At 46.0% G+C, this 14,925-nt stretch overlaps 1 protein-coding gene across 4 annotated transcripts in view; it reads right to left on the bottom strand.

Moving 5' to 3' along the window:
- LOC134902970 (survival motor neuron protein-like) overlaps positions 1-14,925 on the bottom strand; it is a 74,905-nt gene that overhangs the window by 46,937 nt on the left and 13,043 nt on the right. For 2 of the 4 annotated variants that reach the window (XM_063914430.1, XM_063914431.1), the window contains exons 2-5: positions 5,442-5,513; positions 4,432-4,662; positions 2,850-3,044; positions 850-1,032 (exon numbers count right to left, since the gene is read on the bottom strand). In XM_063914430.1, coding sequence (XP_063770500.1) covers positions 850-1,032; positions 2,850-3,044; positions 4,432-4,662; positions 5,442-5,513 — 681 coding nt within the window. The remainder of the gene's footprint in view (positions 1-849; positions 1,033-2,849; positions 3,045-4,431; positions 4,663-5,441; positions 5,514-14,925) is intronic. The other 2 variants (XM_063914433.1, XM_063914432.1) reach the window with 2 other exon arrangements.

Consider the following 14,925-nt stretch of genomic DNA (forward strand, 5'->3'; position numbering starts at 1 on the left):
GACCAACTTTCTGTAAAATAAGTGTACTACAAGACCCATACACTGTGTGACACACACATAATCACACTTATCATTTATAGCAGGAGTTACATTATTCCTGTATATACCCTCTGCCTATGATTTTTTTTTTTTTATATTAAAATAAAATAAAAAGGATATGACACTGCTAGTCACCAAGCAATGAAGAAAATCGATCTGCCTTATCATCAGCCTACTTTGATATACACCAGATATAGCGCCATCCAGAGCACCTCCTGCCAAGTGCATGTGGCTGTATCAGTCTGTAAAAGAGCTGGGCATACAATACTCTTTTCTGACAAAACATGGGACGATCACAGTTCTGCAGGACTCCCAGTAAGGACCACATGAACAAGCTATCCAATACCCATTCCTTCCATGGTAGGATGAGACCAAGATCCACAAAGATGATCATAGATTAATATTCTCAGTCTTAAGTCTTGGGACCTGACTGCCCCTCACTATCCTCGTTATCTTCAGGTCCTCTGCCTCAATCTGTCATCTCTCATCTCTGAGGGGCTGGCAAACATTTAGGACATGTGGAACAAAATAAGGCCTTTACCTTTATTCTGTCCATAGGTACATGGAGAGATCATCTCTTGTGTGGTGCTGTCCTGGGAATATACTGGAACATTATACTGTATATTTATCTAAATGGTTACTTTTCATATATATATTTTTTTTATTTACAAGAATTTAACAGAGAAATACAATGACCACGAGCTCTTATCTTGCCAGAATATAGAGGTGACTGTTCACAAAAACATACAAACATTACCTTCTGTATAATGTAATGCACTAACCAGGTGTAGGATAGTGTAGGATACTCACCTTGGGTGGAGGAGGAGGAGGTAATGAAGGTGGAGGTGGTGGAGGGGGAGGTGGAGGCGGTGGTGGAGGTGGAAAAGTGTACATCCAATCAGATTTCTTCCCCTGTTTCCTCCAATGGCGTGATAGGTCAGGTGAAGAGGTAGAACTCCTCCTTGTGTACAGCCAATCTGTGTCTTCCTCATCCTGCCAATCAAAGCTGTTAAATGTGAAAGCCAGCCAGCCTCTGATGTACCATGCTCAGTCTTCCCCTATACCAAATCTACAGGTGACAAGCTTAGTCTTCCCTTGTAACAATCTTAACCCTTTTAACACCAGAAAGGCATATTTGTAGCCACAGGTGACTGGGCAATTCCAGGTCATATAGCCACAATAAGATACTACCTCACTGGCCATACAGAATTAGCGTTTAAATTCTTTGATGGCAGGAAAAGGGTTAAAAGTGATCGTTTTTCTCCCCAGTCAAACCTAGACCTTAATACTTCCTTCTTTTGTGTCAACCATGGCCATATTATGCCTGAAGTCTTTGTCCTGTCTTTCACTATACCAAGTACGACGCTTTGCCTTCCTGGACTTTGTAGTGTTAGAAATGTCAAGCCTACCACGCCAAGCACTTGCAGAACAACAAATGCTTTCATGCTCAACCCCTTTGCCAGCCCTAAAGAGTCCAGGCACCAACCACATTCAACCCCACACACATCAGGCTGTGTACCCCTGAGCTGTCCAGTCCTAGAGGTGCAGGACTCGCCTGCTTCTTGCTGCGAGTGCGTGCGTGGACACTGGATAGAGGCATCAGATCAGCCAAGTTCTGCTCCTCCTCATTCTTATATCCCTCATACACCACCACACAGGTGCCCAACACCTCATCCACAGAGCGAATAACGGCCAAGTATAGCTGTCCATCCTCAGACCACTGCACTGAACAACGGTCACCAACTAACCACTAAATGAGAAAGAAGAATGAGAGATGGTGGACTTGTAGATATTATAATAAAATAGAGATATTATAGCAAAAGAACCTTAACTCAAATAGCTGATCTGCCAATTTGGAAAAGGTGACCTGGAAGGGAGTAAAGTTGTCACCCACTAGACAATACACTTTGAAAGTTATAAGATGATGTAGTAGTCAGTTTGGCAGTGTAAGTTGCAGTAAAATAAGGTGTCATGAGTCTGACACTGGAAGAAAAGGGAAAAAATAGAGTCTGGCACAGAATGTGGTATGGACATGATGGGAGTAGGTAGTGAAGGAGATACGGATGGAAGTCCTGGCACCAGGCATAGGGGTCTATTCATGAAGCAGTGGAAAGTGTAGAAAAGTGAGCCAGTGGAGAAGTTGCCCATGGCAACCAATCTGCATTGAAGTAACATTTAAGATTTGGATACTATTTAATTATACAGAGCAGCCAATTGGTTGCCATGGGAAATTCTCCACTGACTCACTTCTCCACACTTTTCACTGCTTTATGAATAGACGCCATAAGGAGTGGCGGAGAAATGTGTCTGATAAACTGGAGGGGTAGGGGAGAGCATGGCTAGAATGAGCCACCTATTTGTTGGGTAGCGGAAGCTCTTCATGTTATCAATATAGTTGTGGAAATGGATGATACAAAGTAATAGTGTGGAACTAGAAAAAAAATGGACTGAAGATGTTAAAGGTAAGGCAATTAAAGTAGTGAGGACTGAATGGGTTAATCAATGTTTCAGTGGATTGAAAAGACCACAAGTGTAGCAGTGGACATGTTAGATGACAGATGGTGTCATCGGTGGAAAGAGTTTTCAATAAGGCAGTGTAGACGAGGATCAGAGATTCCAAACTTTCAGGGCAGATGGTAGTCTAGGAGGGTCGACAGGAACGTTGAAAGTTAATATATAATCAGTTTTGATGATAGGCACTGAAGGGACTGAATGTGTCATCAGTTTGGCACTGGTGGAAAAGTTAGAGCGAGGTGTAATTAAGTGTCAAATGGTTACTTGTACAAATTCAACAGGAATAATTCAGTCACCTTTCCGGCAGGTGGGGTGCTGTCTCCACTGCTCCCCACAGATACTATTTCATCCAGCTGATGCCTCTCAGTATTGCCATAGCCATCATATTGTACCACACAGGTGCCAGTTTCTTTGTCAATGGATTTTACTGTAGCAGGGTAGACACATCCATCTTCTGACCAAACGGCACTACAAGGGTCTCCCACTTTCCACTGAGACACAAGAGAGAAGCAAAAATAAGATAGTGAACACTGGTACTTAATGTTCTGATAAAAAAAGCCTTACATGAGAGTCTTGTCAGAAAGAAAGAAAATGCAGATGCAGACTCTATAGTACCAAGGGGTAGCAGTTGATTTACCGACAGACACGATACCAATGGTCATAATCCTGACAGCCATTGACTGACAGTCAAAATACTGACACAGTCAAAATACCAACATTCTTTATGCCGACATGTTCAAAATGCCGACTATGGGGTATATTCAATTCATGTCGGATCCTTTCAGACGGAAAGGATCAGTCATGTGAGGATTCAATGTTGTGGCAAAATCCGTCAGAATTTGTCCGTTGCCGACATGCCAACCCAAAAAATTTTAAAGTCGGATTTATATTGTCAGAAACGGGGCTTAAACCTGTCGGATTTAGCTGTGTTTCCGACAACGCACGTGGATCGGCGGCTGAAGCCGCTGATCCGCGTGCTTTCCGACTTGTCAGAAAAAATGTGCTGCCATTGAATAGATCGGAATCCCTTCCAACCTGAAACAGTCGGGAACTGCCGTCTTTCCAACAAGACGGCAGTTTCCGTCAGGAATTGAATACACCGAATAGTCAGAACACCGATATCTGAAATGCCGCCATGCGTTTTTAAGGAATTTTTGCCCAAAAATAGACTTGTTCATACTTTACCAACCCAGTGGACCTGGGCGGGGAATATAATAGTGTGCAGAGTGCAGCGAGGCACCGTGCCCAAAGTATAGTGAGCACAGTGAGCCATGCAAGGGGACGTGGAACACTTAGACGGTGTCCATGACGACCTATGTCGACATAGACACACACGAAAACAGAAAAACTCATGTCAGTACTTTGAACATGTCGGCATGCCAAATGTCGGTATTCTATGTCGGCATTTTGAACATGTTGGCATAACGAATGTCGGTATTTTGACCATGTCTGTATTCTGACTGTAGTTCAATGGCTGTCGGTATTATGACCGTTGGTAAATCATACTAAACCCATACCAAGCACTGATAATCAGGATAATTATAATAAACTCTGCAATCTTACAGAGCAAAATTGAAGTGCTTGGCTTAATTTTTGGACAAAAGATATGGGCCCACCAACCAACATCCAGATGACCTGATCTAAAGGGTCCCTAACACTAAGGTTAAAGTCCAGGGTATAAGACCCCACCAGATGAGGTCACCTGGATGTTGGTTTGTGGACCCATATATGTTGGTCAAAAATGATGCCAAGGTCCTTGATTTTTCTTGGATTGCAGAGTTTACAATTATTCGGTGCGTGCATCTGTATGTCCTTTCTTTCTGTGTGGCGCTACATGTCTCAGTAATATAGCACCACTCCTTATGTCTTCTTACTCACTTTGGAAGCAAGGGAGCGAGAGGTGGGCTGAGCAGGATGGGCGAGAGGGGGTGGAGGGTGTGCCTTCTTCTTTTTTTTCCATTTCTCTCCCTCATCCTTTGGGTAATCCCTATGACCATCTCTCTCCCACTCTGACTCTCTGGAGGTCTCCCGCTGACAATCTTTCTGGGGATCACCAGGTGCACTTGCTCCTTCGTGTCTCCGGTTCTTATCACTGCATCTAAGCATATCCTAAAGAGCAGGGATTAAAGTGGATAAGGTTTCACAGGATCTTCAGTCTTTTTTTATTTTTTACTTAACAATAATAATAATAATAATCTCAAATTAGTAATAAAATGATTTACAAGTTACTGTCTTTAATGTTTCTGTCTATTGTTGTAAATAAGGTATAATACTGAATTTCTTTCCTCACCCCACTAGATTCCAGCATTTCTTTCTATGCTACAATTGTGTGTAGTAAATGATTGCACTTATTTTGTTTATAAGAAACAGCTACTGTAGTTTGTCATGTACAACTTTAAATTGGACAGAACCTCCTTGTGTAGCAAAACACAACTGACTAGCACAAACGCATCCCCTCAAATGCTTCTATGACATCTAGAAACAGAGTGGCTGTAGTAAAGGAAAGCAGCCGTGAGTAACAGGGAAGGATGTGCACACAGGTCCTGCCACGCATTATGATACAATATACTTCATTTTAGGGGTATGTCTCAGCTTGACCAATGATTACATCCATATACCTGAAAAGGTCTGCTGTAGTAAATTAATCAGAAATAGATAAACAAATTGGACGGTGCTGTGAAAATGCTGTCTTGCTTATTTACAATTTCAATGACAAAGATCGGCTGGAATTCCAGTTTCAGAAAAGTACTGTAGGTCTCTTTAAAATGCATTTATAATTTATTTAACCACAAAGCAGAACAAATATATAACAATTCTTAGTAGGGACTACACATTAAAATATGCATTCCCATAAAATGAAAGGGTCAATATAGCTATGTGGTAGGTACCTGGAAAGACTGGACAGCCTTTTCATAGGATTTAATAAGAGCGGCATCGTCCCACTCATCAATATCTTCACTCTGCAAGACCCGAGAGAAGATATTTCAAGACACATGCATTTCTCTCTTCCTCATCCAGTCATCAGGAAATGTATCACTCACCATCTCATAATTCAGTCACCAGAACCACCTACATCTCCGTACCGTTCTAATTCACAGTCATACAGTGAAAATACATATCTCTCCATTACTTCCTAATCCAGTCGTAAGAACACCAACCTTTCCCACATGTCCTCAGTCATCAGAAGACAGACCAGTCCACTCAGTCTTAATCCAGTCATCATGATACCTACATCTCCCCTCCGTCCTCACTCGGTCACTAGAACACATACCTTTCCATTCCTTCTAAACTCAGAGCCAAGTAAACACCTACCTCTCCTTTTCTCTCTAATTCAGTTATCGATATACTTACCTCTCCATTGAGCCTATTTCAGTCATCAAGACACCTACCTTTTCTCTACTTCCTAATTCACAGTGATCAGGACACCTACCTCTACCCTCCATTCTAATTCACTTTCATAAGGACACCCTCCTCTGCCGTGCTTCCAAATGTATAGTCATCAGGACACCTACCGTTGTCTTCTGTCCCAATTTACAGTCACCAGGACACCTACCTCTCCCCTCAACCCTAATTCACTTTCATCAAGACACGTATCTCTGCCTTCCATCCTAGTTCACAATCAGTCATTCTGACAAGTTTTTCTTAATTCCATATTATACAAAGTTATCAGCTAACTACATCTCATCTCCTCCTTACATGCACAGTAATCGAGCATGTACCTTTCACCACCTCATAATGCACAGATATCAAGTCATAGAACTCCTTCCATGTTACACACACAGATATAAGTCACAAAGGTTTTAGTGTAGGCACTAATGTACCCTTCATTTTGTAAACATACTCGAAAAATCACATTAGGAATCTTACTGATTGCTAAAGGTTGTAGCACAATTTCTCCAAGCACACGTTTTCATGAATGTGCCAAATATATGCAGCTATATGTAATAGCCTCTGAGTTCCGGAGGTATGGGTCTTTTGTGCGAGTCTGCTGTTTCTTTAAAACAGCAATCATTTACATGGCAAAAAAACAGGTTGGTTTTTCCTTGTATGTGATTGCTGCTTTAAAAAAAAATGGGCAGACTTGCACAAAAGTCCCGTATCTCCGGACCTCGGAGGCTATTACATATAGCCGATGCACTACTTATTATTCTCCATTTTTTTGAATAATATTTTGTTGATTTTTACAGTATGCCTTCATCAGGATTCAAGTTGCTTAAGAGGTGTTGTGGAAAGTCACCCCTCTGTTGATTTGTTTACCTGAGTTCCAGGGGGTGTGGTATGAGTTGCCGGCAGCCGGGTCCCCGGCGGCCAGCATACCGGTGCCGGGATCCCGACCGCCGGCTTGCCGTCAGCGGGGCAAGTGCAAATGAGCCCCTTGCGGGCTCGCTGCGCTCTCCACACTGCGGGCACGGTGGCGCGCTACGCACGCCGCGCTACCTTTTCTCCCTCCAGGGGGGTCGTGGACCCCCAAGAGGGAGAAAAGGTGTCGGTATGCCGGTTGTTGGGATTCCGGCGCCAGTATACTGTGCGCCGGGATCCCAACAACCACTATACTGAATACCACCCATTCCAGGACATCATTACACTGGTGCAATCTCCACTTCTGTGGGGCTAATTCCGAGTTGATCGCAGCAGAAAATTTGATTTGTTAGCAGTCGGGCATAACCATGTGCACTGCAGGTGTGGCAGATATAACATTTGCAGAAAGAGTTAGATTTGGGTGAGTTATTTTGTTTCTGTGCAGGGTAAATACTGGCTGCTTTATTTTTACACTGTAATTTAGATTTCAGTTTGAACACACCCCACCCAAATCTAACTCTCTCTGCACATGTTATATCTGCCCCCCCCCCCCCCCGCCCCCCCCCCCTGCAGTGCACATGGTTTTGCCAAACTGCTAACAAATTTGCTCCTGCGATCAACTCTGAATTAGGCCCTGTGGGGGTCATTCATAGTTTATCGCTCGCTGCAGATTTTTGCAGCGCAGCGATCAGGTGAAAAAGCAACATTTATGCGCATGCGTATGGGCCGCAATGCGCACGCACGTTGTACGGGTACAAAGCCCGTTGTGGTTGTGCACAGGTTCTAGCGAAGTTTTTCTTCGTACTGACGACCGCAAGAAGATTGACAATTGACCGTTTTCAAGGAGTGTTTGCAAAAACGCAGGCGTGTCTGAAAAAACGCAGGCGTGGCTGGGCGTTCGCTGGGCGGGTGTATGACGTCAAATCCGGACACGAATAGGCTGAAGTGATCGCAAGCGCTGAGTAGGTTCAGAGCTACTCTGAAACTGCACAAACTGTTTTTGTAGAGCTCGGCTGTACATGCGTTCGCACTTCTGCTAAGCTAAAATACACTCCCAAGTGGGCGGCGGCATAGTATTTGCACGGCTGCTAAAACTAGCTAGCGAGAGATCAACTCGGAATGACACCCTGTGTCTGTAGCTTTTGCACATGCACAGTTCCTAAAAGCTGCACATGCTCCGTTGATTCATGTCAAGTACTTGTGTTTATATGAGTATGTGGGAGTATTTCCCATATGTCCTTGCATACATAAAATAAGATTTTACTTACCAGTAAATCTATTTCTCGTAGTCCGTAGAGGATGCTGGGACTCCGTAAGGACCATGGGGAATAGACGGGCTCCGCAGGAGATAGGGCACTTTAAGAAAGCTTTGGATTCTGGGTGTGCACTGGCTCCTCCCTCTATGCCCCTCCTCCAGACCTCAGTTAGGGAAACTGTGCCCAGAGGAGATGGACAGTACGAGGAAGGATTTTTGTAAACCTAAGGGCGAGATCCATACCAGCCACACCAATCACACCGTATAACTTGTGATAAACTACCCAGTTAACAGTATGAACAACAACATAGCCTAGGGTCAACCGATAAACTATAACATAACCCTTATGTAAGCAATAACTATAAACAAGTCTTGCAGAAGAAGTCCGCACATGGGACTGGCGCCCAGCATCCTCTACGGACTACGAGAAATAGATTTACCGGTAAGTAAAATCTTATTTTCTCTAACGTCCTTGAGGATGCTGGGACTTCGTAAGGACCATGGGGATTATACCAAAGCTCCCAAACGGGCGGGAGAGTGCGGATGACTCTGCAGCACCGATTGAGCAAACAGTAGGTACTCCTCAGCCAGGGTATCAAACTTATAGAACTTTGCAAAGGTGTTTGACCTTGACCAAGTAGCTGCTCGGCACAACTGTAATGCAGAGACCCCTCGGGCAGCCGCCCAAGAAGAGCCCACCTTCCTAGTGGAATGGGCCTTAACCGATTTAGGCAATGGTAATCCTGCCGTAGAATGCGCCTGCTGAATCGTGTTACAGATCCAGCGAGAGCAATAGTCTGCTTTGAAGCAGGAGCGCCAACCTTGTTGGCCGCACACAGAACAAACAGAGCTTCAGTCTTCCTGATCCTAGCCGTTCTGGTCACATAAATCTTCAAAGCCCTGACCACATCCAGGGACTCGGAATCCTCCAAGTCCCGTGTAGCCACAGGCACGACAATAGGTTGGTTCACATGAAAAGATGAGACCACTTTTGGCAGAAAATGAGGACGAGTCCTCAACTCTGCCCTATCCACGTGAAAAACCAAGTATGGGCTTTTATGTGATAAAGCCGCCAGTTCTGAAACACGCCTTGCCGAAGCTAATGCCAACAACATGACCACTTTCCACGTGAGGTATTTCAACTCCACTGTTTTGAGTGGTTCAAACCAAGGTGACTTGAGGAAACGTAACACCACGTTAAGATCCCAAGGCGCCACCGGAGGTACAAAGGGAGGCTGAATATGCAGCACTCCCTTCACAAAAGTCTGTACTTCAGGAAGAGAGGCCAATTCTCTTTTAAAGAAAATGGATAAGGCCGAAATTTGGACATTTATGGACCCTAATTTTAGGCCCAAATTCACTCCTGTTTGAAGGAAGTGAAGTAGACGGCCCAACTGGAACTCCTCCGTAGGAGCAGCTCTGGCCTCACACCAAGAAACATATTTTCGCCATATACGGTGATAATGTTTCAACGTCACGTCTTTCCTAGCCTTGATCAGGGTAGGAATGACCTCCTCCGGAATCCCTTTTTCCGCTAGGAACCGGCGTTCAACCGCCATGCCGTCAAACGCAGCCGCGGTAAGTCTTGGAACAGACAGGGCCCCTGCTGCAGCAGGTCCTGCCTAAGAGGAAGAGGCCACGGATCTTCTGTGAGCAACTCTTGCAGCTCCGGATACCAAGTCCTCCGTGGCCAATCTGGAACAATGAGGATTGTTCTGACCCTGCTTATTCTTATTATTCTCAACACCTTGGGTATGAGAGCAAGAGGAGGAAACACATAGACCGATCTGAACACCCAAGGTGTCACCAGAGCGTCTACCGCTACCGCCTGAGGGTCCCTTGACCTGGCGCAATACCGCTTTAGCTTTTTGTTGAGACGGGATGCCATCATGTCTATTTGAGGCAGTCCCCACCGACCCGTGATCTGTGCGAAGACTTCTTGATGAAGTCCCCACTCTCCCGGATGCAGGTCGTGCCTGCTGAGGAAGTCCGGGATGAACACTGCTGATAGTGCGCTTACATGGCCTTCCGCCCAGCGTAGAATCCTGGTCGCTTCTGCCATGGCCACTCTGCTCCTTGTTCCGCCTTGGCGGTTTATATGAGCCACTGCCGTGACACTGTCTGACTGAATCAGAACCGGTTTTCCCCGAAACAATTCCTCCGCTTGACGCAGGGCGTTGTATATGCCCCTCAACTCCAGGACGTTGATGTGGAGACAAGTCTCTAGATTTGACCAGAGACCTTGGAAATTTCTTCCCAGTGTGACTGCTCCCCAGCCTCGGAGGCTTACGTCCGTAGTCACCAGGACCCAGTCCTGACTGCCGAACCTGCGACCCTCTAGTAGGTGAGCACTGTGCAGCCACCACAGGAGAGATACCCTGGTCCTGGGAGACAGGGTGATCCTTTGATGCATTTGTAAATGGGACCCGGACCACTTGTCCAAGAGGTCCCATTGAAAAGTCCTCGCATGGAACCTGCCGAAGGGGATGGCCTCGTATGAAGCCACCATCTTCCCCAGAACCCGTGTGCAATGATGCACTGAAACCTTTTTTGGCTTTAATAGATTCCTGACCAGGGCTATGAGCTCCTGAACCTTTTCGATCGGAAGAAAAACCTTTTTCTGGTCTGTGTCTAGAATCAGGCCCAAAAAGGTCAGACGCGTTGTAGGGACTAGCTGGGACTTCGGTATATTGAGAATCCAGCCGTGTAACTGCAACGTCTTCATGGACAGAGACACGCTGTCCAGCATATTCTCCCGAGATCTCGCCTTTATGAGGAGATCGTCCAAGTATGGGATAATTGTGACACCCTGCCTGCGCAGGAGCACCATCATTTCCGCCATTACCTTGGTGAAAATTCTCGGGGCCGTGGAAAGCCCAAACGGCAACGTCTGAAATTGGTAGTGACAGTCCTGCACTGCAAATCTCAGGAACGCCTGGTGAGGGGGGAATATCGGAACATGAAGGTAAGCATCCTTTATGTCCAGGGACACCATCCAATCCCCCCACTCCAGGCTGGCGAGGACCGCCCTGAGTGATTCCATTTTGAACTTGAACCTCTTCAAGTACAGGTTCAGGGATTTTAGGTTTAAAATGGGTCTGACCGAACCGTCTGGTTTCGGGACCACAAACAGGGTTGAGTAATATCCCTCTCCTTGCTGGAGATGAGGAACTGTGACAATCACCTGTTGAATATACAATTTTTGGATTGCTGCCAACACTAGCCCCCTCTCTGACGGGGAAGCCGGCAGAGCCGATTTGAAAAACCGGCGAGGAGGCAAGTCTTCGAATTCCAGCCTGTATCCCTGAGAAACAATCTCTAATGCCCAGGGATCCACCTGCGAGTGAACCCAGACGTGGCTGAAAAACCGAAGACGAGCCCCCACTAGATCTGCCTCCCCCCGGGAAGCCCCAGCGCCATGCGGTGGACTTTGCAGATGCAGGGGAGGACTTCTGCTCCTGGGAACTAGCTGTGTGCAGCTTTTTTCCCCTTGCCTTTTCCTCTGGCAACAAAGGACGATCCCCGTACCTTCTTGCTCTTATTGGAACGAAAGGACTGCATTTGATAATGAGGTGCCTTTTTTGTATGCTGCGGGGGACATAAGGTAAGAAATTCGACTTACCAGCCATAGCAGTAGAGACAAGGTCCGAGACGCCGTCTCCAAACAACTTTTCCCCTTTGTAAGGAAAGGACTCCATATGCCGCTTTGAATCGGCGTCTCCCGTCCACTGTCGGGTCCACAAGAGCCGCCTAGCAGAAATAGACATAGCGTTTATTCTGGAGCTTAATAAACAAATGTCTCTTTGAGCATCTCTCATATACAAGGCAGCATCTCTGATATGCTCTATGGTCATTAAAATGGCATCCCTATCTAAGGTGTCAATCTCCGTAGATAAGGAATCTGCCCATGCTACAACAGCACTACAAACCCAGGCCGACGCCATAGCCGGTCTAACAATAGTACCTGAATGAGTGTAAATGTGCTTCATGGTAATTTCCTGCCTGCGATCAGCAGGATCCTTGAGGGAAGCCGTATCCTGAGAAGGCAGTGCCACCTTTTTGGATAAGCGTGTCAGCGCCTTGTCTACTTTAGGCGAAGATTCCCATCATATCCTATCCGTTTGTGGAAAAGGATACGCCATAAGAATCCTTTTGGGAACTTGTGGTCTCCTATCTGGAGATTCCCAAGCCTTTTCGCACAATTCGCTCAGCTCAAATGAGGACGGAAAGGTGACTTCAGGCTTTTTCCCTTTATACATGTGTACCCTTGTGTCAGGGACAGGGGGTTCCTCAGTAATATGCAAAACCTCTTTAATGGCAATAATCATGTACCGAATACCTTTTGCCACCCTCGGCTGTAATTTTGCATCTTCATAGTCGACACTAGAGTCAGTATCCGTGTTGGTATCTGTGCCATCGATCTGGGATATGGTGCGCTTCTGAGACCCCGAAGGTGCTGGCGCCACAGGGACCGGCATGGTCTGGCTACCTGACTGATCCCTAGCTTCAGCCTTGTCTAACCTTTTATGCAGTAGATTGACATTTGCATTTAAGACATTCAGCATATCCACCCATTCCGGTGTCGGCGTTGCCGACGGCGACATGACATTCAAGCACTCCCCTCCACATTAAGCGAGCCTTCCTCGTCAAACATGTCGACACACGCGTACCGACACACTTCACACACACAGGGAAACTCTTTTCTGAAGACAGTATCCCCTTTAAGGCCCTTTGGAGAGACAGAGAGAGAGTATGCCAGCACACACCCCAGCGCTATACCCCTGGGAAAAAAAACACAGAATGCCCTTTTCCAGAAGCGCTGAGTAGTAATAAAACGCCAATTGTGTGCCCCCCCCCCTCTCCTTCAAACCCCCTTTCACCGTGTGTAAAGCAGGGGAGAGTCCGAGGAGCTTTTTCTCAGCGGTGCTGTGGAGAGAAAATGGCGCTGGTGAGTGCTGAGGGAGAAGCCCCGCCCCCTCGGCGGTGGGCTTCTGTCCAGCTCAAAGTTATTAAAAAATGGCGGGGTCTCTTTTATGTACATGTACAGTGCCCACCTGTACATGTATATTGTCTTTTGCCATAAGAGAGGTGTTATATTGCTGCCCAGGGCGCCCCCCCTGCGCCCTGCACCCTTACAGTGACCGGAGTGTGTGAGGTGTATGGGAGCAATGACGCACAGCTGCACTGCTGTGCGTTACCTCAGTGAAGCTCTGAAGGCTTCTGCCGCCTGAGACGTCTTCTGACTTCGTTTCTTCTGGCTCTGTGAGGAGAACGGTGGCGCGGCTCTGGGAGTGAACACCCAGGACGAACCTGTGTTCACCCCCTCTGGAGCTAATGGTGTCCAGTAGCCGAGGAAGCAGAGCCTATCATTTAAGAAGGTCTGCCCCTCTCTCCTCAGTCCCTCGATGCAGGGAGCCTGTTGCCAGCAGTGCTCCCTGTAAAAATATAGAAAAAATCCAAACAAAAATGCTTTCTAGGCAGAGAACTCAGGGGAGCTCCCTGCAGTGCACCCATTTCCCTCTGGGCACAGTGCAAAACTGAGGTCTGGAGGAGGGGCATAGAGGGAGGAGCCAGTGCACACCCAGAATCCAAAGCTTTCTTAAATTGCCCTATCTCCTGCGGAGCCCGTCTATTCCCCATGGTCCTTACGGAGTCCCAGCATCCTCAAGGACGTTAGAGAAATAATATGAGTGATATTTTTCTGAAGTGTATCTATAATTGACACACACACAGTGCGTTAATTGCGTATGCTGCACTCATCACTGGCTGACCGCTCAATGAGCAAGGAGCTAGATCAGCTGCCTCCAGAAAAACCAGGAAGATTATCTATCTGCTGATTCTCTTTTCCAAGCAGCAGGTAAGACTGCATAATAACATCCAGACATGGTATTAAAGAATATTTATTACGTAGAGATATTTCGGCCGGATCGTTAAGTGCGTATGGCCAATCTGTGCGCTCCCACGGTTGTTAGCGATACCCGACGATATCGCAAGCGGTGCCATGCAGTGTAATGAAGGATGGAACGTTCCGTCCTTCATTACATCGTTCCGATGTGTACCGTGGATACAATATGTTAACCGCCATATCATCCATCACACATCGCTCCAGTGTGTACCCAGATTATGACTACTCCATTGGTGCTTCTTTTTTGTTTACAAACACCACCTCTATACTGTATTTAAATTTTGAGGTACAGAAAAACACACACTCACACACATATTATATATATATATATATATATATATATATATATATATTTATATACACACACTAAATGGGCAAAAGTATGTGGACATCCCTCCGTATTAGTGCATTTGGCCATTTTAGCCATAGCTCACAGGTGCATAAAATCCAGCAAACAGCCATTAAATCTCCATAGAGAAACATTAGCTGCATAATGGGCCGTACTGAAGGTCTCAGTTTCAATGTGGCACGGTCCTTGGTTATTACATTGCAAACAAGTGAATTTATAAAAATGTTACTCTGCTTGGACTGCCTGCAAACACTGTAAAATGTTACTCTGCTTGGACTGCCTGCATACACTGTAAAATGTTACTCTGCTTGGACTGCCTGCATACACTGTAAAATGTTACTCTGCTTGGACTGCCTGCATACACAGTAAAATGTTACTCTGCTTGGACTGCCTGCATAAACTGTAAGTGCTGTTATTGTGAGGTGGAAACATCTAGAAGAAACAGCAGATCGAAGCAGTAGCCCACGCAAACTCACAGAACAGAATCGCCAAGTGCTGGAGTGTGTAAAAATGGTCTTTCTGTGGTTACAACACTCACTACGGAGTTCTAAAATGGCTTTGAAA

This window comes from Pseudophryne corroboree, chromosome 1, assembly GCF_028390025.1.
Source record: "Pseudophryne corroboree isolate aPseCor3 chromosome 1, aPseCor3.hap2, whole genome shotgun sequence".
In the NCBI taxonomy this organism is placed as follows: domain Eukaryota; kingdom Metazoa; phylum Chordata; class Amphibia; order Anura; family Myobatrachidae; genus Pseudophryne; species Pseudophryne corroboree.